This window comes from Dasypus novemcinctus, chromosome 5 (assembly GCF_030445035.2).
Source record: "Dasypus novemcinctus isolate mDasNov1 chromosome 5, mDasNov1.1.hap2, whole genome shotgun sequence".
Classification (NCBI taxonomy): domain Eukaryota; kingdom Metazoa; phylum Chordata; class Mammalia; order Cingulata; family Dasypodidae; genus Dasypus; species Dasypus novemcinctus.
The window spans coordinates 8,553,127-8,577,765 of NC_080677.1; the positions used below are offsets into that span (position 1 = coordinate 8,553,127).

General features: G+C 47.0%; 1 protein-coding gene across 5 annotated transcripts in view; it reads left to right on the top strand.

Annotated features, from left to right (window-relative positions):
• The window catches only part of TNS3 (tensin 3), a 358,050-nt gene that overhangs the window by 322,631 nt on the left and 10,780 nt on the right, over positions 1-24,639 (top strand). For all 5 annotated transcript variants that reach the window (XM_071215053.1, XM_058296654.1, XM_058296655.2 and 2 more), the window contains 7 exons: positions 3,029-3,191; positions 4,103-4,728; positions 5,681-5,767; positions 10,739-10,870; positions 15,120-15,215; positions 17,796-17,873; positions 18,694-18,771. In XM_071215053.1, the coding sequence (XP_071071154.1) occupies positions 3,029-3,191; positions 4,103-4,728; positions 5,681-5,767; positions 10,739-10,870; positions 15,120-15,215; positions 17,796-17,873; positions 18,694-18,771 (1,260 nt within the window). The remainder of the gene's footprint in view (positions 1-3,028; positions 3,192-4,102; positions 4,729-5,680; positions 5,768-10,738; positions 10,871-15,119; positions 15,216-17,795; positions 17,874-18,693; positions 18,772-24,639) is intronic.

Consider the following 24,639-nt stretch of genomic DNA (forward strand, 5'->3'; position numbering starts at 1 on the left):
GACCATGTCAAGTCTTGGCCAGGATGTGGAAGAATGGGAGCCTAGATACATTGCAGGTAGGGATGTAAATTGGTACAGCCTTTCTATAAGACAGTTGTGTGGTTTCTTAAAAAGTTAAATGTACATCTTCCATGTAATCTAAACACCCCATTACCAGGTATTTGCCCAAGAGAATTGAATGCATATTTCAGCTCAAAAATGTGAACATGACTTTTCATAGCAGCTTTATTTGTAAGAGCCCCAAACTGAAAGTAACCAAAATGCCCATCAACAGGGGAATGATAAAATATAGTATATCCATACTATGGAAAACTACTCACCAACAAAGGGAGTGAGCTACAGATACATTTCAGAATAGATATGCTTGGTGGAAGTAGCCAGACCGTCTTGTATGATTCCATTCATATAAAATTCAAGGAAATGCAAACCAGTGGAAAGTGTCAGAAACCAGATCAGTGAATGCTTGGGGACAGCGAGGCAGGGGTGACAGGGGCACCAGGAAACTATTGATGGTGATAGATACGTTAATTATCATGATGTGTAAATGGTTTCATGGGTTTTACATTTGTCAAAATTTGTACCCTTTAAATATGTGCAGATTTTTGTATGTTAGTTATACCTTAATACATAAAGCAGTTTTGTTTTTAAAGAAACATTTTGTGGTTCACTTTTTCTCTGTGAGATAATTAGGGATGTCATTTCTTTAGGAACTAAAAACTCCACATGATGTGCGCATTGATTACTAGCTCAGAAATTTGTAAAGTGTAATTAGGGAAGTATGCTGCTAAATTGAAAACAGGTAAGCTGTTAATTCTTACAGAAGGGCTAGTGTATGGTAGAAAAAATGCTTTGCTCCTCAAATTTGGTGATGCCATATGCTTTTTAAGAGTTTTCTTTCTCTTTTGGTGGAGTTGGAACCTGTTTACTTCAGTGGAACAAAGGGCAATCATTTTAGTAATTCCGCTTTGAATTCACAGTGCCAATTCTGTTGAGAGAGTCATTTAAAAAAGGAATGAAAAGTCACATCCTGTATTGGAGAGCCACTTGAGTGGAGTGGTGAATGGCTTGTTCCTGTGCTATTAGGGATCTTATTCTAGACCAGTCTGGATAATCTAGATGGATGTTTATTGACACTTGGATTTAACACAATCCTTGAGATTATTTTCTTGCTATGGGCAAGTCCTTTCAAGTTTATCTGGAAATGGAAATACCCATTTTTATGCAGAGTGTGATCCTGGTGTCACATTTTATTATAGGTTTTCATTTTAAGAGACAAGGTAGCCTTCGTTCAGTATAGTTAAAAGAACATATTTAAAGCATGCTAAGAAATAATCTTGGGAGTCAAGGTGAAACCAAAAGCTTTGCGGAATCTCTAAATTTTGATGCCTACTCTCCAGGAGTTGAGTAATAGGAATCATGTGAAAACCTTATTTATCAGTCCTTCCTTGTTTTAAAGAAGACAGCAAAAATGACCTGTATTTCTCATATTATTTTTTTGGCTATGGCAGGTTTGTCCAGTTTTTAACCTATTAAAAAAAGACTGAGACGTGTTTTTTTGTTGTTTGCTTTTTAAATTTTTTATTGTAGTATGCTCAGATATTTCCCATTTTAACCACTTTCCCATGTACAATTCAATGGTATTCATTACATTCACAATATTATACTACCATCATCCAAATCCATCACCCAAAGATTTTTTAAAATAATTTTATTGATGCATATTAATAAAGCATGTCATTCATCCAAAGTGTCCAATCAATGGTATTTGGTATAATCACACTTGTGCATTTATCACCTCAGTCATCATTACTGCATTTTCATTATTTCAATAATAATAATAATAACAAACTAATAAGAAAATCCTTCACCCCTCTCTCTATACTTCCCTGCTATACATAGCTGCTATTTCTGGCTATTCTTGCATAATTACATATTTATTACTCAGTTTCATTGAAATATATTCATATACCATACAATCTATCAAAAGTGTATAATCAGTGGCTTTTAGTATAATCACTATGTTGTACATTCATCACCACAAAAAAAGTTTAGAACCATTTCATTTCTCCAAAAAACTCTACTACCTATAGCACTCCTTCCCCAGCCCTACATAACCACTAGTCTAACTTCATCTTTATAAATTGATTTATATTTAATTTTGTATCAATGGAATCATATATAGTACTTTGTGTCTGGTTTCTTTCACTTAGCATACCTTTTTTTTTAATATATGCAGTTTTACCCATATTCCTATTTCACAGGTGGTTTTACAATACTATACAGTTCCGTGTGCCATTTTTTATCTTTCCTTTAGTAATATAATGACCAAAGATAAGACAAGTTTTTAAAGTATCCCCAAAATAATGGGGATGCAGAAAGTATCCACAAATACTGGGATCCTGGTTGACAAGCAGGACAGAAATTTTATAAATGGCTTGTTTGCAATTCCATGGCATGTACCCGTGTTTGGGCATCAGACGGGGCAGGTTTTAATTCCAGCTCTGCGTCACGCTGTCCTGAAGTCGCAGTATTTTCTGGGAAGCACCTCCCACAGTTGTGCTCAGTTTTGCTCATCATGGGTATACAACAGCCAAGTTGCTGCAGGTGATTTTGGAACACAAGCCATGTTTAAATGACATCCTGCCTGGCCCTGTGGCCGTAGGCCCTGCCCTTTGCAGAGAGCTTGCCCCCAGCCACACATTCCGCTGGCTTGACTTGGTTATAAACATCATAAATAATAGGCACAGTTGTCTTGAAACCAGCGACCAGCCCAATAGGCAGGACACACAGCACATGGGGAGGAAGCAGATGAAGTCACTGGGATTTGTTGACAACCCCACATGGGAACTGAAGTTAGGCGTCTCTGGCTTTGGAAGCAAGGACCAGCAGAAGTCAATCTGCCATCTCCTTCACCCTGTAGGTTCAGGACATGAAGTTTACCTAAATAACCACTGTTCTTTATAGAACAAGAAAAAAGTCTCAAGTTATAACCCAGCTTATCCTCTTATCTTGTTTTCCCCTGGTCCAGAACCGCAGGGCTGCTCTGAGATTCGGAGCCATTCCACAGGGATGTCAGAGTACCCCGCTGGGCCCAAGTCTGCAATGCTTCGGGCCGACACCCCTGCGTTTCCGCAGGCTTTCACGTCGTCCTGCACCATCTCAAGCAGCAGCCCTGCTCCGAGGAGAGACAGGTAGGCAGGCGGCGGGCTCTTTGCACTGCTCTCTGCTCTTGGAGAGCGCGTCCCCGTCCCTGGGAGCCTGGAAAGCTTGCTTTCCCTCAGGCCACTGTTGCGAATGGAAGAAAGCCAATCTCCAGAACGACAGTAGCAGCCAAGAGCCTTTCCACTCCGGTTGTTCCGAGGCAGAGAGCTGTAGGAACAAGTGGGTTTAGAGCCAGGTTCACGGGGGAACACGAGACAGCCTCTGAGTTGACTGGGCCTGGGGAAGTTACAGGCTAGGTTTCCATAAAAGCGTTGCCTGACCACACAGCCCGGGCTGAGGTTGGAAAGGGAGTTTGTGGTGGAGCCAGCCGGTGGTGCTTCTCCAGCTCCTCCCTGCAGCCAGGGCTGGGCCGCGCGCTGCCCGGGGCTCGGAATCGGGGTGCCGGTAGGGGTAAGGCAGCCCCCAGGGCTGTGTGTGAGACATGCTGGCTCATGGGGGCACGGCATCTGTGCCGGGGCAGGGGAATATATCAGAACACCTAGGATTTCCATGGGATTGGGAGAACAGAAAGGATGGGGGGGGCACGGGCGGCGAGAAATGTCCTATTTTTATTTTATGCAGACACTGCAGTTGAGTAGATTCCTATGCAGTGCCACTTCAGCAGCCCAGAATAGGAGTAAACGCCTTCGTGCCTGGATGAGGACGGGCGTATTATGGCCCTCTGTGGCATGACGGACGCCAGGGTCGGCGTGGCAGGCAGGCGGCGACGGAGCCGCCCTGCCCTGCGGGTGCACGCGGGGCCGCAGCAGGCTGGGGAGCCTCCGAGGCGGGGAGCAGTGGTGCGCTGTCCAGAAGCGCGAGGAGGCCCTCCGCGGTGTGGCTGGGCCGCGGTGCCCTGTGCTGTCCCTTACCTGCTCTCCCGTTTCGCTTCTCTTTTAAGCGGCCCCTCTTCTGCAGGCCACCACTGGCTGGAGACCAGCCCCACATCCGCTCTCGTCATGCTGGGGAGCAGCCGGCCCGCGGGGAGCCTCCTCAGCACCTCGGAGTTCCCCGGCCCCGCCCAGGCCCCCCCGGCGCTGCCCCATCTCCCGCCCCCGGAGCTCCAGGGCGCCCTCAGCGGCCGGGAGCACACGCTGGCCGAGCCCCCAGGCGCTCCGGGCACGCCAGGCGCCCCGGCCTTCCTGAGCTTAGGCGGTCCCGGGGTGGGCAGCGGCCTCCTGCCCGGGCCAGACCCCGGGGCCCTGCTGGCCGGCTCTCACGGAGCGTCCCCGCTGACGGCAGCCGGGCCCGCCGACAACGGCTTCCTGCCCCACGGCTTCCTCCCGGGGGTGGCTGGACTCGGCGTCCAGCTCAGCCCCGGCCTGCAGGGCCCCGGGGCGGCCCTTCCGGGGCAGCCACCCCTGCCCGAGAAGAAGCGGGCCTCGGAGGGCGACCGTTCCTTTGGCTCCATCTCCCCGTCGTCGAGCGGCTTCTCCAGCCCCCACAGCGGGAGCACCATCAGCATCCCTTTCCCCAGCGTCCTTCCGGACTTTTCCAAGGCCTCGGAACGAGCCTCACCTTTGCCAGGTAGGCGTGGTTCCCCTTGGTTGCACGGGCTCACCTCCAGCCTCGCTCGGGAGAGGAAGGGGCCCTGGGAGGAGCTAACTGATCCGGAGCGCAGTTCCTGCAGAGCGCAGGCTAGGGTGCCGGGCGGCCAGCCTTGAAGGAAAGAACAATCCAGAGCCTCAAGGAGGTCTGTGGATAGCTGCATACATCCCCACCTGTGCCATCTTGCTGTGCTGCAGGCAAAGTGCTGATGTGCCCAGCCTCTGCGTCTGCCCAAGTTAGAGTCATTCCAGCACGAGATAATGCAGGCGTTTGCCCGTTGTTCTTCTAAAATAATGTTCTCTTCTAAATTAAATGAATACATGCAAAATTTAATTAGGAAAGCTTTCAGATGTACAATGCATAACAAGACTGATTGAACCACACCCCTCCTCTTGTCTTTCTAACTGTATTTTAAGAATGTATAGCAAAGTCCTAATCAAACCCTCATGTTTTATCTGCTGGGAGTTATTAAATTGCTTTCCACCTTCTCCAAGACGGTCGTTACCAATGGAGTTCTCTTTCCTTTCACAACATTCCCATCCCTGGAGTGTTCTTTGGACATCTGGATTAATAATCAGAGGTACGAGGTGGTGATAAAAACACCCTTTTCAGTTAATCTTTTTTTTTTAAGGCAGTTCTATTCACACACCGTACAGTCCATCTGAAGTGTGTAATTCATGGCTCTCAGTATAATCAAGAGGTGTGCCTTCACCACCACAATCAATTTTAGAGCATTTTCACTGCTCCTAGAAGAAAACTCCATGTCCCTTATACCCCTGTATTGTTGACACGCAGCATTGTTGTGGTGCATTTGTTACATCCGATGGAATAATACTAAAATATGACTGTTGCCCTCTAGTCCGTAGTTTGCATTAGGTGTATTATTTTCCCATAGAACTCTTAGTCACTCTTTTTGAATTTTGTTTTTCAGATAATCCAGGTGATAAACACGTGACAGTGAAATTTGTTCAGGATACATCCAAGTTCTGGTACAAGCCAGATATTTCGAGAGAACAAGGTACATGGGGAGGGGTGGGCTCCCTGGGACGTCCTTAGCCTCCTCGTGGGATGGGTCGGGGCGTGGGGATGCCAGAGAACCGTTGACTCTGTGGTTTGAAGTAGAGCAGGGCCTATCCTTTACAGCGTGGCCACAGGGGAAAACGCAGCAGTCTTTAACATTTTATAGGAAACACTCAGTGCTAATGAGAGCGCTGGCAGGGGAATGGGGCACCAGCCCAGCATTCCAGCACGGGGTATGCCACTTCTGGCTGCTTCTGCCCGCTGGCGGCTCTGCCAGCGTCGCCACCACAATTGCCAAGAGAAGACCTCTGGCCTCTGCTGGATCGCGCTGGGGCCCCTGCCGTCCGAGGCACGGAGGGACAGGGTCTGAAAGGAAGCAGAAGGGCTCTCTCTTTTTTTTTTAAAGATTTATTTATTTAATTCCCCCCCTCCCCGGGTTGTCTGTTCTGTGTCTGTTTGCTGCGTCTTGTTTCTTTGTCCGCGTCTGTTGTCCTCAGCGGCAAGGGAAGTGTGGGCGGCGCCATTCCTGGGCAGGCTGCGCTTTCTTTCGTGCTGGGTGGCTCTCCTTATGGGGCACACTTCTTGCGCGCAGGGCTCCCCTACGCAGGGACACCCCTGCGTGGCGCGGCACTCCTTGTGCACATCAGCACTGCGCATGGGCCAGCTCCACACGGGTCAGGGAGGCCCCGGGTTTGAACCGCGGACCTCCCATGTGGTAGACGGACGCCCTAACCACTGGGCCAAGTCCGTTTCCCACAGAAGGGCTCTCTTTAATTGCTTTGCTCTGTGATCCAGGGACCCCTCCATGTGTTCAAATAGCAGAGCCCAGCTCTCAAGGAGAAGGCCTGGGGCAGGAATTGACCGAATGCCTCAATCACAAGCCAGGCAGATACGAGGGCTTGGTTCAGCCTAAAGCAGTTTTTAAAAATTTGAAATCATTCGTGTTTTTGAGCAACTAGGTCACAAGTCACTGCTTACCTGGAGGGAGAATGGGTGGGCGGCTCCCTGCGGTGGAGTCCCTCCCGGGGGCAGCCTCCTGGCCTGATCAGCATCCCATGTTCCGTGAAACCCTCGGGGCTCCCAGGACATGCCCGTGTGCTCCCCCCAGGGGCTCAGGTCCTGGTGTGTGTGGAGGGGGACACAGCACTGCAGCACAGTCGTCAGCCTTGGGAAGTGTGCTCATGGTGGCACGTGGGGCCCCCTTGGGGCTTACCTGGAAAGGATGCACCTCACAGGCAGGGAGGGGCAGGTCCCAGACTCCCAGAAGTGAAATAAATCCCCAGGGATCTGATCAGTGGTAGAGGCCTTAAAACCTAGAGGCTGGTTAGCAAGCCTGAAGCCCCCTGGGCAGTTTGCCCCGTTATCATAATGCAGGAAGAAAATTCATCCTGCTCTCCCCCTTCTGCTCATTTCTCAGAAATGCCTAGAGATGAGTAGTGGAGTGGCCGAAAAATAGCACTGTCCAGGCTCCTCACTGCTGCTCTTCAGTTGAGTTGATGGTAGAAGTTGTAAGAGTGAGCACCTCTTCCTGTGAGCTCAGTGAGGCTATTGTCATTTTAAATGGGCGGGAAATGGCCTGGGAAGACTTAACTTCCTGAACTGGCCTTCTGTGAAGAGGGTGCTTCCCTCTGGTTGGTTTTCCGGGCTGCGGTGTGGCTGGATGCTGGGTCCTTGTTCCCTCTCTTCCATCCCGGCTGTTTGCGAGCATTTGGTGACTGTTGCCTCAAGCTACAGCACCTTGTCCAGCTGGACAGACTGGGAGGTTCTAGATGACCGTAGATCCCGCCCCCTCTCCGCTGGTGCCTTTGTCTTCACTGGGATGTGCTCCGCAAGGCTGCCCTCTTCTCTGACTGCACTTGCCAGAGCCTTGTGAGGTCGCAGAGGGCTTCGGCGTCAGAATAGGCAGGCGCGGGTTGGAATCCGCCGCTTGGTTTCCCCGTAGACTAGAGGTGGCGACACCTGCCTTGGGGGCTTGTGGGAGAGTTGCTTGTTGGGCTTCTTACTTTGATGCCAGCACAAGAGCATGCTCTGTGAACAGTCATAGTTATTATCACTTCCCTAGTCTTAGCAACACCTTTAAAACCATTCCTTTGAGTGGACCCATCTAAAAATGACTGATAGGTTTCATTGGATGCTGATTTTTTTTTCAGCTGGGCTATGAAAGTGTGACCTCTGCCATTTTCTAAAGATTTTTTGGAGAAGATACCCATGTACAGACAAAACCATGCTCTTTTGTGCCAACCTCACCACACAAGCCTGAGTGTGGGCTTCAGTTTGTTTCTGTTTTTTACCACCAGGGTACGTCCTCTTCTAGAAAAGCTACAGGGGAAATTTTCACGTAGCTGTACAGGCAATGAGGCCCAAGTGGGTTTTGCTTAGGTTTTGGTTTTCAATGTCAGGATACATCCTCTTCTTAAAGAGCTACAGTGAACTTTCAGGTACCTACATAGGATATGCAGGGGGGAAAAAAGACAAAGTAGCCGCTGTTGGAGTGAGATTCCTCACATTTTACTATTGCAAGATTAGTTCCTTGGGTTTTTTTTCCTAAGGCATGCATAAAAATACCTCAAGAGGGAAAACAAGGTGAAGTCAATTAGAAATTAAATATTATGGTTCCTTTTGCATTTTCTCAGACTTTGGTTCCTCTGACTGTCTTTGGAAGTTGTCATTGTAGGGAGCTGGGAGGAAAACGCGTGGACATCCCTCCCACCACTCACGGCCACTGGCTTTAAAAGTGGAATGGGATGCCGGAGCTGAGGCCAACTGTCCATCTGGCCTGTGGGATGTAAAAAACTCATTTTTGCTACTTCAGCACATTGGGCTCCTAAGTTCATTTCCGTTTTTAAAAAATAACGAGTCTAAATTATCCTGTGGCTCCCCTTTGTTGGCACATCTCCCTCACACACGTGCCCTGACTTCTTGGCTTCTGGTGCTGGACCCTCCAGGGCTTGGTCCTCAGATTCCGCAGGGGCCTGGCCTTGGAGAGGATGAGCCACCAAAGCAAAGCCTGCGCTCCCTGCTGCGCCTGCATTGGCTAAAAGTATGAACCCCACGAGGAGCCATCATGGCAAAGTTAAATTGTGACTGTCCATAAAGCTTTGCATTAAAAAAACAAAAACAAAACTTTGGTGAGTGTGTTAGTCAGCCAAAGGGGTGCTGATGCGAAGTACCAGAACTCTGTTGGCTTTTATAAAGGGTATTTACTTGGTGTAGAAGCTTGTAGTCACAAGGCCATAAAAGAGTAAGCTACTTCCCTCACCAAAGTCTGTTGCCACGTGTTGGAGCAAGATGGCTGCTGACGTCAAAAGCCCTCAACTGATTTAATCAAGTAAACCTGAAACTTTTGGATTTAGTACAATCGAAAGGTATCATATCCAGAGGAGCAGGCCAGTTTACAAACAAAGCTTTTCTCCTTTTTGGGGATTCCTAAGTAATAATAAACGATCACAGTGAGGTATATCATAACTGAAAAAAATTTATTTCCCTAAGTGATTTCTCCCTACTTAAAGAAAACAACACATGCCCAGCCCCTATAGGTACAAAACATGTTATGAAGGAAAAAATATCCAGCTGCTTACTTGGTTTAGAGGCCCTTCCTCAAAATACCAGCGTGCGCCTGCCTGTCCCCTGGGCCCTCCCCCTCCCCAGCACCCGATGCCGCCATTTTGGATTGGAGGCTGGGCAGCCGATGTTGGTTGAAGCTCCAGCTAGCTTTCATGCCACGAGTATCGGGCTTGCACCCTTACAGGTCCCTTTCACTTTGAGAGTCCCAGTTTTCTGCCCCTTTTCCCCCCACCCCAGATAACCAGTTTATAATTTCGTGCCTTGTCATGAGAAGGGTATTGAGCTTATCCTGTATCTCCTAGCTCCACAGTTGGGGCAGGGTAGCAGGGCTGTGGGAAAAGTATAGATGAAACCATTCTCTTAGAGCCCAACAGATAACATGGCTGTAGGCTGGTGGCCAATGTCAGGACACTCAAGGGGCCTCGGACGCAGGGCACCGTGAAATTATTTACTGAGGAATAACAGGGGTGACCTGCCATTTAATAGTTTATGCCCCGTGCACTAATCTGTTACAGGCAGAGCCTGTGGCATGAAAAAGGCAATGATGCTTTATTTAACTTACACTTTAAAGCCCTAGTTTTCTCTTTTGGTATAAAGGATACTGGTCTATGCATGAAGTTTTCCCATTCTGGCCTGTGGCAAGGAAGCATCCAGCTTGACGCTGACATCACCCAAACACGGTCCCCCTTTCTTTCCATGTCCTGAGGAGAGGACGGGGAGTGCCAGGTTTTGAGCCTGAAGGGGCAGCTTTGTTAGGGTTTGGTTTCTTAAGCGACAGTTAAGGTTCGTTCAGTGCCTTGCCTGCTCTGCTCAGCTGTGTCCATCCTGATCAATCGCTAATGGCCATCTGGAAAAGGCCCCCTCCCCTGGCCAGGCTGGCCTCAGCTGGCCTCGGGAGAAAGGGCTGCACGGGGGCCATGCATTTGCCTTTCCCGGTGGCAGATGTCGGGATTTCTGTTTAAATATTCAGAATCCTTTGAGGTATATACTTCTTACCTTCAGAAAATGTGGTTAGGAGGTTCTTTCCTCTTATTCACTCCAAAATCCTCATGAAAAAACACCACGCCAGGGACAGCTCCACAGAGTGGAGGGAGCAGAGCTGCACTGGACAGCTGGGCCTCCCAGTCCCGTGGCTCCGCTTGGGCCCCCGCCACTGTCCGCGGGGTCTTTTCCCTTTGCCGCCTCCACAGCCAGGCTCCCCATGAGAGGGTGCGTCACCTGGATCACTGCAGACAGAAGGGCCTCCCACTTCCTTCCAGCAGGGCCGGGGGACGCCCTGGCAGGTGGCCAGCTCTGCGCTGGCCCGGGTTTCAAAAGAGGGTGCCAGAGCACCCCTCGATGGCACCGGCGGAGGCAGCCCATGTCTGGCACTGCGGACCTTGATTCCTTTCTCTTCACCCCCCAGCCATCGCCATGCTGAAGGACAAGGAGCCCGGGTCCTACATCATCAGGGACAGCCATTCTTTCCGCGGCGCCTACGGCCTGGCCATGAAGGTCGCCACGCCCCCGCCTTCCGTCTTGCAGCTGAACAAGAAAGGTAGCGTGCCGGGGCACTGACCCTTACCCTGGCCTCCCCAGCGTGTCGGGTGGCTTCCTTTTAGGTTTATAAGATACTCGGTGACTTAAAGCAGTACTTTAAATAAGTGTTGTCCTTGTTCCAGAAAGAAGGTCCATTATTTTAAAATTTTGTATATTGTTGTTTTGAGTAGCTAATAGATTCCGTTATTCAAAAGTCAAGACAATGGAAAAGACATCCGCTAAGCATCTGCTGCTCCCATGTTTACCCTCCCTACCCCTTCACCCTCCCTAAGGTAAACACCTGCAGTAAATTCTTACATATCCTATCATTCTCTAGCCAGCGCAGGCAAATACACATTTTCTTTCTTTTTTCTTATTTAAAAGGTAGCTCATCTTGCACCTATACTCATTGGAGATGTCTAGATTGATACACACCAGTAACAGTAGAAGCCTGGGGTCCCTAGATCATGACCTTCTCAAGAAGAAGATCTGGAACTTATCCATCTTGTTCCTGACACATTCTGCACAGTGATAGATATTTGCTGAATTACGTATCGATGTATACACATCTCCTCCTTGCATTGACTTAACCCTTCTTTGCCATGAAGAGCAACCACGTGCAGAAAAGCTTGTCATGCATAAGCGTGCATACAACAAACTTCCATAAAGCAAATCCACAGCCCAGGAAACAGAACCTTGCCAGAAAGTTCATGTGTGCCCCTTGCTGGAAGGTTTTCATCTGTCGCTGCCATTAGTTTTTGGTGTTCAAATGATTCCAAGTGTGCATAGTGTGAGGCCCGTCAGGCTGACTCCTATGTCCTTTACGTATATCCCCATTAGTCTGTGAGCACTTCGGGCTTTTCTGAACCAGCAAACATGTTTTAGGCTCACTTTGTAATTTCCCTGTCCCATATTTGACCCCAAGTCCCTGGTTTTCTTTACTGGAGAATGGTATTTAGAAGCCAAGATCTAGCCACGAGGTGTGCTCTTTGCTGTTGGATTATCATCACTTCTTTGTAATGAGCAGAGCTAGGAAATTTTTTTTTTTTAAATACATGCACTCATACTGGATGTATGACAGCTCCAATTCAAATACAGCATTACAGAGTTCTTCACCTTTTTCCATTCTACATTTGTATATCCCATCTCCCATAGGGAGAACTTTGGTTTCCATCAACATCAATGTATTTATTCACTTGCTCTGTCCTCCAGTAAACACAAAATAGTTTGAATGACATATCAATATCATGGCAAATGATAAACCTGTTAAGTCAAATTTAAAATTAACATGGTTTTATTTCAACAACCAAAATATGAATCCCTAAACATTATAGCTTAGTTTCTCCTGTTTTTCACTTTATATAAGGAAACTAATATAGTATGTATTCTTTTGTGACTTCTTTTGTGCTACAGCATCATGGTTTAAGATTTATTCATTATATTTTGAAGACTGCTCGTAGCTGTTGTTCTCTTCCTTTGTTTGTGGTCTTCCACTGTACAGATACACTGCAATTTATCCATTCTGCAGTTGGTGAACACTTGGGTTTTGTTCTTTCTTGTTGTGTTTTTCTTTAATCTCACCCTGCCCATTTTGCTCTCATGCTTCCTTGTCTTTATTTACTGCTGTTTTACTTTCCTCATTGCTAAATCGAACACCATGCAATGGGCTGGCTTAAACAATGGGAATTTATTGGCTCACGGTTTTGAGGCTTGGAGAAATCCAACTCCAGGTGATGCTTTCTTCCCAAAGACTGTGCGTTCTGGGGCTGGCTGCGGGCAGTCCTTGGTCCTCCGTTCCCGTCCTGTGGCAGGGCACGTGGCAGCCTCTCCGGGCCTCTCCCTTGTTGTCTTGGTTCCTGTTGGTTTCAGTTTCTTACTTCTGTGGCTTTGTCTCGTTGTCTGAACTTCATTCTTTTTTAAAGGACTCCACTAAGATGATTAAGCCCCATCCTGATTGAGATGGGTCAAACCTTAACTGAAGCCACCTCATCAAAAGGTCCTACTTACCATGGACTCAACATCCACCAGAATAGATTAAGTTTAAGAACACGTTTATCTGAGGTGCCTAGCTCCAAACCACCACAACCACCATGCCACAACCTCTGAGGGATAGGAAAGGATTCTTTTACCCTCTCTTTTTTCCCAAAATGGAAATATGGGCTGTTCACTTAGTATATAAAGACACACTAACTCAACTTTGTCAGAAGGACACCCTAGCTTACTAGCAGTGTGGGAAAGCCCAGTAAGCATAGTTTACTTAGTTATACTTAGTTGTAAGGACACCCTAGCTCACTAGGCATGTGGGAAATCACAGTAAGCGTAGACTTTAAACTCACCACCTGCTGTACTCATAGTTACCTGCCTAGTAACTGAAAGAATGTGTTCAAATCGTGGGTTGACACCTCAGCTTGAAGCTTCCTGGAGAAACTCACCTTGGAGTTAGGCCTTAAGGAATGTAAGATTTGGTTGCCAAAAGAGCCAGCCTCAGGAATTAGCTAAGATGGGTTCACTTTGGGCATTTTGGCAAAAGCTGCCTTAGTGTGAATGAGGAGAAGGGAAATGAGCTTGAGAGGTTATGTGGGTTTAGTTAGAGCAGTTTCAGTCACCTGGGAGACAGTGCTTTGTCTTGAAGTCAAGGGCAGAATGGGCTTTGTGTACAGGTAAGCTCAGGCGAGTTCCAGGAGCACCCTGACTCCCAGCATGAGCAGCTTAGCAAAACGCTGTTTTTCAGTGGAAGTATTGGGCCTTTTTTAAAGTCAAAGAGCTGAATTAGGCCTGATCATGGAGGACTGAAGACCTTCAGGCCTCATGGAGACCCGCTGAATGACTGTTCTAGAAGAAATAAAAGTGTTAAGAACCCTGGAGCATCTGTAGAGACGGGATCAATGTGGTAAAGCAGGAATGACGGGCTGGCAGCTCTCGTTTTCTGCACTGCTCCTTGGACTCCATGGAAAGTTTCAAGACAAGGGGAGTGGTACGTGACTCAGCATTCCGAAGGACAGAGGCGAGTGACCTGCCTCTCATGCAGACTTCGGGCCCAATCTTAAGACGAAGGTAGCAAATTCCAGGCCGTTTGACTAGCAGATCTCAGGAAATCAGGCGTGGACTCTGTCCTCTGAGGAGTTTTCATCCAGCCCAAGGATTTGGCTTTTGGGCTTCACAGTCCATGGATTGATTAGAGGGGAGTGTTCCTAAACTAGAGGGGAGTGTTTGCTAAACTAGCCAGTAGCCACAGTGAGTCACGGCAGCTACAGATGTTCAGGAGGCTCTTTTCCAGATCACTCCAAGCAGGAGGATTTCCAGCTGAGCTGTTACTCGAGAACAACTGGCATCCAGACCCAAACTCAGTCTCTGCTCTGTTTTGGAAATCATGGGTAATTTTCCTCTCATAGCCTAATGGTGATATGTTTCTCCCTCTTTTTATTAAATAGAAGCCTTTTGTGTAACCAGATCACTTCCTTTTCTTGCCGCTACTAAATGCTGGCATTTATATTTGTCACTGCTATTCATAAGCATCATTCGAGAGCCCACCATGGGCAGGGCCTGGGGCCAACTCCACTCCGTCAGGTCTTGCCACTGGAAGTCTCCAGTTACACGTTAAGGCAGACACGTTCATGGGGGAAAGTGAAGGGATCACAGGAAACAGGACAGAAATAGGGCACATCCTGAATTTCTTGGGTTCATAAGGATAGAGCAGTAGTTCTTTTTCCTTCTATTTATGTTATTTGTACTTTTCTGCCCCCAGACTGCTGTGCCATCCAGTCCACTTTTTGTGATGTGCTTTGTGTTTGAATTCATGTGCTGGCACCAACAAATATGTGCCATTGAGTAACAGTATGGTAAAGCGTGCCCTCCTTCTGGAGGCGTTTATTTCTTGTAGGCATTCAAGGCTAAATGTAACTGGAGAAGTGCATCCTTCTGGTGCTTTCCAATGACTTATTTTTCTGTATCACTTTATGTTCCAATTCTTTCTAACATCTCTTCTTCGGGAAGGAAAGCAGCTAAAGCTCCAAATTTGTATTTCTTAGCTGCAAGCTCGTTCCTTTAGTTGGGAATTGCTGCCCAATGTCGGAGAGCCTCTCACAAGTTACCGGTGCCGCCGGCCTCTCCACTGAGGCCATTCACTCCTGCGTCTTGCTTGTCCTCCCCAGTCCTGCTACAAGGCTGCCATCCCTGGGGGCTCTTGTCCTTGCTTAAGTGATTCTCTCGCTCTCTCAACACCTCTTGAACTTCTGTTTTTCTTATTTATCTTAAACTTCTTTCCACAGCTGGAGATTTGGCGAATGAGCTCGTTCGGCATTTTTTGATTGAGTGTACCCCCAAGGGAGTGCGATTGAAAGGGTGCCCGAATGAACCATACTTTGGTGAGTTTCTTGAGCGGTTCCTCTCCAGGTTGGGAAAACACAAGGCAAAGATCCCTCTGCCCTCCCCGCTAAGGTTTTTATGACCGTCACCCTGGTGGAGGTTCATTCACAACACGTTTTTCAGTCCCTGATTCTGAGATTCCTCTGATCTGAACTCTTATCTTTAAAATGAACCAGATTTGGGATTTGTTCTTAAAAGCTTTCTCAAAAACAAACAAGAACATTGATTGTACACTTTAGATACATTGTATGGTTTATGAACAAAAAACATAATAGGGTGGGCTTGGGGGAAAATACACCAAAGGTAAGCTCCAGGCTATACTTAGTAGGAATACTTTGACGATGCTTTTTCATAGCATGTTACAAATGTCTCACAACAATGCAAGGTGCTGATGGTGGGGTGAGGTATGGGAGCCCTGTGTGGGGCTATGCATGTTTGTTTTGTTAAATTCACAACCTTTGCTATGCATTTATTGTGTATGTGTGTTCATGTGTGAATGATATACTTTAATAAATTGTTTTTAAAATGAAAAACAAGCGAACAATCAAGAAGCATCGTGCTGGGACTGAAAGTACAGATGCTGACAAGGTAGTGCCCAGCCCCGTGGATCCCCCAGGCACACAGATGAGTGCTGGCGAGAGATGCCCCTCAAAGCCTGAGGGCGACCCCATCCTCCTGGCCTCAGGAGGAAGTGCACAGATCCCCAGCATCCTTCTGCTGTAAAACGAGAGCCGGCCACTGCTCACGGGCTGGTCGGGAAGACTGCGCGAGCTCAGCCACGTGCAGTCCTGTGCATCCTCCTCATTGTGGCACTTTGAGAAGCCCTTCACGGGGACCCTGTATGTGGGAAAAGGTGACGTTGTTTTTATCTTCACCGCCCTCGTTTCAGACTCAGCAAACGGTGTGTTTTATTCCCTGTAATTTTTTTGGTAATAATATGCATATGCAAGGAATCACCTGCAGTTCCTTTACTTACCTTGAGCTGTTGTGTTGAGCTTGCCCCTTCATGGAAGCTTAGCACAAAGGACCTTTAGTGGAACAAGTTAGTTGCTAAAAATACAATTTTAGCAGCAGTTTCACATCAGCGCCTTTCATTTCAGCTGAGCAGTATGTGCTTATTGTGTTTGTACCTGGGCTGGACCCTTAGCTGTCTTGAGGGTCAGTTGGGAACCATCATCTTGAGCAGGGTAGGGAGTGACCTGGAATCTATTCTATAAAAGAGGTGCAAATAAAGTGCCCCGAATTAGTGACAGGAAGCCCTCAGAGGCCCTTTCCATGAGAGAGCATGAAATGGCCCCGAAGTAATGCCCAGAGATTGCCTTGCAGGGTGTAGGCACTGTGCTTAAGGATGGGACTGAGATTTCCAGTTAGTAGAGAAGTATCCTGGGAGTAGAGGTACCTCCTGGTGGTTTTTCCACTGCCCTGAGCCGTGTGGGATGGTGTAGGGGCTTTCCCTCACAGATGGTCTTCTCCCTCTGTCTGCAGCAAGGGGGTCTCTGATTACTGTTACATCAGAGAGAACAGTTGCCCTTAAATTAAGTTTGCAGTTGCTCATGTTGAGCTCTTATGCATGTTTTCCTGCATGTCGGGGGTGAGAGGGTGGGGAGAGGGAAGTTCTTTTGCATTTGATCATGTTTACAGGAGTAAGCAAGGAATTTGAATTTCACGTCTGTTGATATAGTGTATATTACACCGTCAGAAAAACTGAGAAAGAACATTGTGGTTAAAGCTAAGGGCTACGTGCTGAAAACGTTTCTCCTAGTTCCTTTGATTCCTATCGTGGTTGTTTTTTTCCCCATAGGATTATTGATTTTATGTAAAGAATGGCTTTTAACAAAGGGAGCATCCCTCAGTCTTTCCCACACAGGACACTGGTCTTACCTGGTTATTCAAACTCTGTCGTGCATCTCAGAACTAACTTACCTCCATCTAGTCACACGGAACATCTCATGTCTTATGTAACCAAGCTGAGAATAGTTTCAGGCATGGAGAGCTCACCAAGCTGAGGAGTCAGATCTGGAGGGGATTGTGAAAACAGCTGATGCAGATGTGGAATGCTGCCTGCAGGCTGCAAGAGATGGATTTCAATATGTTTTGTTTAGATCTTTATTTCCTAATGTGTAACTACCCATGGAATATTAGTAGGTGGGCCTCGAGAGAGGAGCTGGGTGTTCGGCTTGGGTAGGGGGCCCTGGGTTATAGCAGGATGCTGCAGGCCTATTCTGTGCAGCGTGCCTCCGAAATCTCCAAGGCGAGGCTAGAGCTTCTACCCCGTGGGACATTGCGGAGGACGTGTGTTTCTTGTACACCTTCTGGAAAATCTTGCAAGGGAGCCTGCTTGGAATTCCCTTGTCACTGAGGGTCAACAAGAATTCCCAAGCAAACACCTCGTTTTTGTTTTTGCTTGTCCTGTTTTTTTTTTTTAAGTCGCTAAAAACAAACAATCCAAGTTTGGTGCTGGTCTCGTAAGTTCTGGAATTGGTTTGGGAAGCCGGTGAGTGCTGCCCTGTGACGGGACACGTGTGGCTGCTGGGGCCCCGGGCTGCTGTGACCCCTCTCTCCTGCCCTTGGTTCTGCAGGGAGCCTGACGGCGTTGGTGTATCAGCATTCCATCACCCCCCTGGCTTTGCCCTGCAGACTGCTCATCCCCGACAGAGGTAGGCTGCCCCTCCCTGCTCCCCTCGGCCCCCGGGGGATCCTCTGCGGTTGTCAATGCCAGTCCTGGGGGTCCCTGTGGTCCCCTGAGAAAAGTCACACCTGAAGTTGATTTATTTGTTTTTTCCTGCCACCTACCTTGTGGGTAAACCCAAGAAAGGGCTTTTATGTCAGTGCAGGAGAGAAGAGGCGGTCACTGAACCCGGGCGGGCCCATCAGCTCTTCAGAGCAGGCTTTGGGGGAAGCGGCTTTTTGTAGCAAAGCTTCCATAGCTAAAAAAAGTAAAATATCCACACGAAGAGATCGTCAAGGATAGTCACACATTAATTTTTAGGATGCTACAATATCGCGAAGTGTTGATGTTGAATTTACCAATTCCCTGTACTTGTGTATTAGTTTGCACATATCCATTATAGACATGTAAAAATCCACAGCATACCGCGGTGATTTGACCCTGTGTCCCAGCTTCCTAAGCAGGCCCAATTTCATATAATCTTATCTCGCTCCATAAAGACGAGTCATTAAAAATACAGCTAAATGTGATTTGCCTTTTCAGATTTGCTTCACTCGTCATGTAAATTAATTCAGAGATCCAAAAAATATCTCGTTGGGCACTGTCATCCCCTATTTTTGTTTAGAAATGCAATCACAGTTTCAATGGATTGTTTTATTGTCCCTTAGAGAAATGTCTACGTCGGTTAAACCAGGGTGTGTCACTGTCTAGGAATTCTTTCTTCAAATGACAAAAAAAAAGCACTTTGTCATTGGGAATTTTGTCGGCAAGCAGGACTCATTTCTGTGTTTTCTTACTCCTTCCTGCAGATCCGTTGGAGGAAGTAGCAGAAACGTCTCCCCAGACGGCTGCTAATTCGGCAGCCGAGCTGCTGAAGCAGGGGGCAGGTCAGTGAACGGGGCTCCATTTCAGCACCAGAAACTGCAGAAAAATGATTCTGTAATACTGTGTTTTCTGCACTTCCATCCTTAGGTCTCGCGTAGCCCTCGCCCCTTGCCTCTCTCCCTCTGTGCTTTGAAGGAGGTTGCCTTTTCTAGAAGCTTGCACAGAGCTGGGTGAGGCAGTAACTGTAGGGTGATAGACCCAGGTCTCCACAGGCTGGAAAGATTGGTTTGAACTGAACAGGACAAAACTGAGTGGAATAAATGTCAAGTCCTATATTTAGTTGGAGGAAAATGTAGTAATACAGGATGTGGGCAACCTGGCTGGCCAGCTGTACATGTAAAAATGGTCAGGAGACGTGACTCAAGGAGGAACCCGACGTGACTCAACAGCTCGCGCCGCGCAGTCCGCACCCAGGCGGCAGATGGACACACGTGGCTCTGGACCAGGAGAGTGCCGGCGCCACGCCTGAGCCCCGGTCGTGTGAGCACGAGGGGCACTCTGATGGCCTCAGTCTAAAAGGGTTGTGGACAAGCCAGAGGCCCTTGGAAGCCTCTAGATCCACAACCCTGAGGGAGGCACCAGCTGGAGAGGAAATGGCACCCACCCGCCCCCAGGCACTGAGCGCCCCTCATCGGGCATTTCACACGGGGCTGACAGTTACGGCTAGCGACTAGCGATGCTGGAGAGGGATTTCTGAGTCAGAGGGGAAAGACAGGACTAGAACTTCTCCAGCCGAGACTTGGGTCCGCAGAGGACTTTGCAGTCTGACTCCTTGGGGGAAGGAATATACTGTGTAGAGGTCATTCGATCCTTGCGTGCAGGTTCTGTCTTTGAGAGTTTGCCTCCGGCTAACATGTGTTGGTACCCCCAGAAGAATACCCGTGGTGCTGTCACGGTATTTGTGGACACGCACAGAGGAGCGAAACATTTAAGATTCCTGACAGGCAAGTCCCTGGCTGGCGTCAACCCAGGTGACGTCTCCCTTCTTGTGAACAAGTGTCCGTTCCACGGTCAGTGGAGGGCCACGTGCTTTTTTAATTTTTGCCTCTTGGTGCTTTCTGGTGTGACTTTGCTGTTTAAAATGATCCCGAGAGCAGCCCAGTGTTCCCAAGTACAAGGTGGCTATGATGTGCCTTACAGAGAAAACGCGTGTGTTCAACAAGCTTTGTCCAGGCGTGAGCTCTAGAGCAGCCACCCGTGAGTTCAGTGTTAACGCAGCAACAGTGTGTATTAAATAAGTGTCTTACAGCAGAGACACACATCAAGCAAGGCTGTGCTTCGATTCCTTCCTGAGAATGGCGTGGACTGAGGCTCCCGGGAACCTGACCCTGTCTTCCCTGGGAGCCACGGTTCAGTCCTTGCCAGGTCATTCCTCACCGTGACTTGATAGACCATCACCACTGCGGATGATGAGAATTGGCTGCATTTCCTCGTTATATCCTGTGTAAAATGTGGATGATTTTTTTTTTTAAAATGTCCATTTGTCTATCACTGTACCTATTACCTTGTGAAGTGAGATTGCTCTGGTTTTGAGGAATTTTTTTACTATCGACCTCTCCTTAGAATCTCCTAAAAGGTAGGCAAGTTATGTGTGGCCAGAGCAATGGTGTTAGGACTTTGCCCAAAAGAGCGAGTACAGCAGACCTCAGAACTCCAAAAGAACGCATGTTCTGGGGCAGGAAAGAGGTTGACCCTCCAGCCAGTCCCTTAACCATACAAAACCTGAGGTTTCTACCTCTTCACTTGGGATAATATCCTCTGCTCACACAGCGGCCGGGACGACCAAATGCGGAGGAAACTGGAAACACTCCAGCCGCGTAAGTCGCTGTATTCCTGCCGCTCTGCTTTCCCGTAAAAACGCTTGCCCCGGCCCAGGAGCACTGGCCACCCCGGCCCAGGAGCACTGGCCGCTCCTGCTGAGCCGCGCACTCTCCCTGGTGAGAGCCCGGCTCTCCCTTCCACCTGCGCTCGTCTCTGAGTCCACCCAGTCGGAAGGGGCTGGTCCTGAGAGAACAAGGCGGCCCTTTGGAGCGGGGGTCTCCAGGCCGGAGATGAGCTCCCGGCCCCGAGTACAGCACCGTGGGCCGCCCCGCGTGCCTGGATCTCCGAGCTGTGCAGGAACAGGGTGGGCATGGGGCTGCCCATGAGCTCTGGGGGGCAGGGGTCTCACCGGGCACACGTGGCCGAAGAAATAGGGCTTGGGGGCCAGGGGCACTCGGGGCGATTTGTTTTCCTTGCACTTTCTAAAAATGTATTTGAAATTTGTAAACCACACATGGTTTTTATTTTTTATGTATTTCTCTCCCCTTCCCTGCCCCCCCCCAACTTCTTTGCTCTCTGTGTCCATTCACTGTATGTTCTTCTGTGTCTGCTTGCGTTCTTGTCAGCAGCACGGGAATCTATGTTTCTTTTTGTTGCGTCATCTTGTTGTGTCAGCTCTCCGTGTGTGTGCAGCACCATTCTTGGGCAGGCTGCACTTTCTTTCGCGCTGGGCGGCTCTCCTTACGGGGCACACTCCTTGCGTGTGGGGCTCCCCTACGCGGGGGACACCCCTGCATGGCAGGACACTCCTTGCACGCATCAGCACTGTGCATGGGCCAGCTCCACACGGGTCAAGGAGGCCCGGGGTTTGAACCCTGGACCTCCTATATGGTAGGCAGACGCTGTATCCGATTTGAGCCAAATCCGCCTCTCCATACAAGGTTTTTAAACTGCACGCCATTCATCATCATTGGGAACGAGAAACAGTGAAGAAGTGTCCTAGCAGATGCTTCCACGGCACCTAGGCCTGCACGGCCTGGGAACACCTGTCCCTCTTACAGCCCCTACGAAGACGGTGCTTTTATGACCCCATCTGACAGCTAGAGTCCCTGAGGCAGCTGCAGGAGGAAATGTGCCCAGAGTGCGGGGCCCCTGGCAGCTAGCCCAGCCTCGGGTACCTCCACAGAGGTACATAGCCCTCTGAGTCTGCGCCTCTGCTTTAATATCCCCTCATCGCAAGCACTTTTTCATGTTTCTCCATAAGCTTCATTACCTCACATTTACTCAAGAAATGTTGAAATTAATCAATGGATGGAGGAATGTATTAATCATAATATAATGTAATAGCTCTTGTTTTTAGATAGTAAAGTTTTTTCTTGTGGTTTTTTTTTCCCCAAAGAGAGTAAGAGTTTCATTGGTTGTGCAAGCAATGGAACACATGGTCTTCTGGCCCAAAACTTCTTCCCTGGTCTGCAGAAATTCTAAGATTTTATAACATCAGGGTGCTAATGAATCATTGGGTTGGAGCTGGACACAGGTTCCTTCATTAATAGATATTGAGGGGCTGAACTACATGGGAGTGGACCTCAAACCAGGGGAGTTAAAAAGTTACAGTCGTTTTCAGCAGTCAAGGGTCTGAGGTAGGAAAGTACTTAGTAGAGGCCAGTCAGAAGAACAGAGGAGGGTGGAGTGGTCACCATTCAGTAGTAAGCACACACAAGGGTGAGTTAGGTCTGGAGCACCGAGGGCTGGGACCACGCTAGCCAACCTCAGGAATTCCAGGTATTTACCTTTTGCTATTTTATAATACAAAGGTGTCTGTGTCATGACTTAGCAGTCTTAATTATTTGCTAATTCTTAACCCTTGGTTAAATCTTCGCCCTTTCTGTTTATAAAATTACCAGTCTTGCTTGGATAACCAGGACGTTGGATCTTTCTGGCTTCTCCATCTGAAAAGGGGAGTTGACATGATGGAGTAGAGGACGCTGGTTTTCATTTTGACCTCTGGGCTCCAGGGCTTGTCTGGCATAGCAATAATTCAGAGACTTTCTGAAAAATGAGCAATACATAAATTGAAAATTGTAGGTTTAAATTCCTAATAATCGGGGAAATGATTTTGTAACTGTTCTTAGGTACAGTTCAGAGTGGTCTTCTTTTTTCTTTTTTTGTACCACCTGCCTGCAGCCTGCATGAGGGTAAGCTCCAGAATGACCTTTCAACTCTACCTGAAATCTCTTAGCCATTAAAACTTTATTCTGTCCTATTCCTTTTCCCCTTTTTGTCTAATCCCACATTACCAGGAAGAAGTTTATCCCTGGAAGTCCTGTCCCATGTAGGGGAGAAGGTAGTGAGAGTTTTCTGTTCTATCATTTTAAGTATATGTTATCATCTTTTTAAATAATATATGAAAAGCATCAATACCTTTTCTTTTTTCCCATAGGGTAGGCTTTCCTAGAGTTAGGAATTGAGTCAGAACTTTGACATCTTTTAGTTAATCATCTGAGTTGGGCATTTCCATCCGAGGTTGAAATGATGACTGCTTTGAGCTTATTTTCCTTTAGAAATCTCTGAATTTTAATACACATCAAGAGCTAAGAATTTTTGTCAAGCTACCATCATAGCAGATGCACAAAGCAAGGAATGAGAATAAGCCTCTTGGCGGAAAAGTGAGGACAAAGCCAGTAATACAAGATCCTCCCCTAAAGGATTAGGTGCAATTGTGTGGAATAACCACTGAAGGAAGATTGCTGAACTAGTTCAATCTCTGATCACTTCAAGTAAATTGAATATTTTTTTTAAACTAAATTTCATTAGTTGTCCTAATCCAATTAGAATCCTAGACTCCTGGACTTGCAAAGGTCCTTCAAGATTATCTCATCCAATTTCCTCATGGTAAAGACTGAGAAAATTGAGACTCAGAAGTATTTAGCAAATTAGACAGCTCTCAGTGGTGGGAGTGAACTTTTAATTCTGTTCAGTTTAATTCTTTTTCACATTCTTGAGGTCATGATGCATTTGTTCCAATCTCTAAAAACAATTTCTGTTTATATTTCAAGCCTCAGTTTAAAATCATTTCTTGTTGAAACAGGAATGTTGTATAATCCTGTGGAGAAATGCATTTTTACCAAACTTCTGCAAAATTTTGCAGGTATGTTTAACTTAAAGTGTATTTTCTTTATAAAAGTAGTGTGTGCTCTTTCAATTATAAAAAGGAAAATACAGATTAGAAAGAGAAAAAGAAGTTATTCAAAATCTTTCACCCATATATAACCACTAAAGATTTTTTTAACAAATCATTTTTATTGATACATGAAAGCATACAATTCATCCAAAGTGTACAATCAGTGGTATTTGGTATAATTACATAGTTATGCATTCATCACTTTAATCATTAGAGCTTTACCAGTATTTCAAGAATAATAATAAAAAAAAAAAAAAAACAGTCCAAAAATTCACCACCTCCCTATCTCTCTGTCCTTCCCTTGCTGTACATGGCTGCTATTTCTGGCTATTCTTGTGCATTTATTTTTTTTAAGAAGTTTTATTGAGATATATTCATATACTATACATTCTAGCCAAAGTGTATAATCGATGGCTTTTAATATAATCACAGTATTGTGCATTCATCACCACAAAAACTTTTAGAGCAATCTCATTATTTCAAAAAGAAAAATGCCACATAAAGATTTTTGAACATTGGAAAGAAAAATTATAACCCGACATCTGTGGTCACCCATCCAGAAATTGCCACTCTCGATGCCAGCCAGATTCTCTTATACGTTCCTTTTCCATTTTACTTGTGATCACACTGCCTATCTAACTCTTTATGTTCTTTTTTTCACTATAACATAATTATGATATCCTTTTATTTTATTTTATTTACAAATGTAATGAGGTTATCATTTTTTTCATGGCTCTTTGTCTTCTTATAATTGAACTCCTATAGTTGAACATTTCACTTGTTTCTAATTTTCCAGTACTACAAATAATGCTTTGACAGCTATCTTTCTGTATTATTTCTTTTTTTCTATATTCTGGATAGTTGTCTGTGGCAGTTTGAGATTATTTATGAATCCCTGAAAGAGAGATTATGTTTGTAAACTATTCCT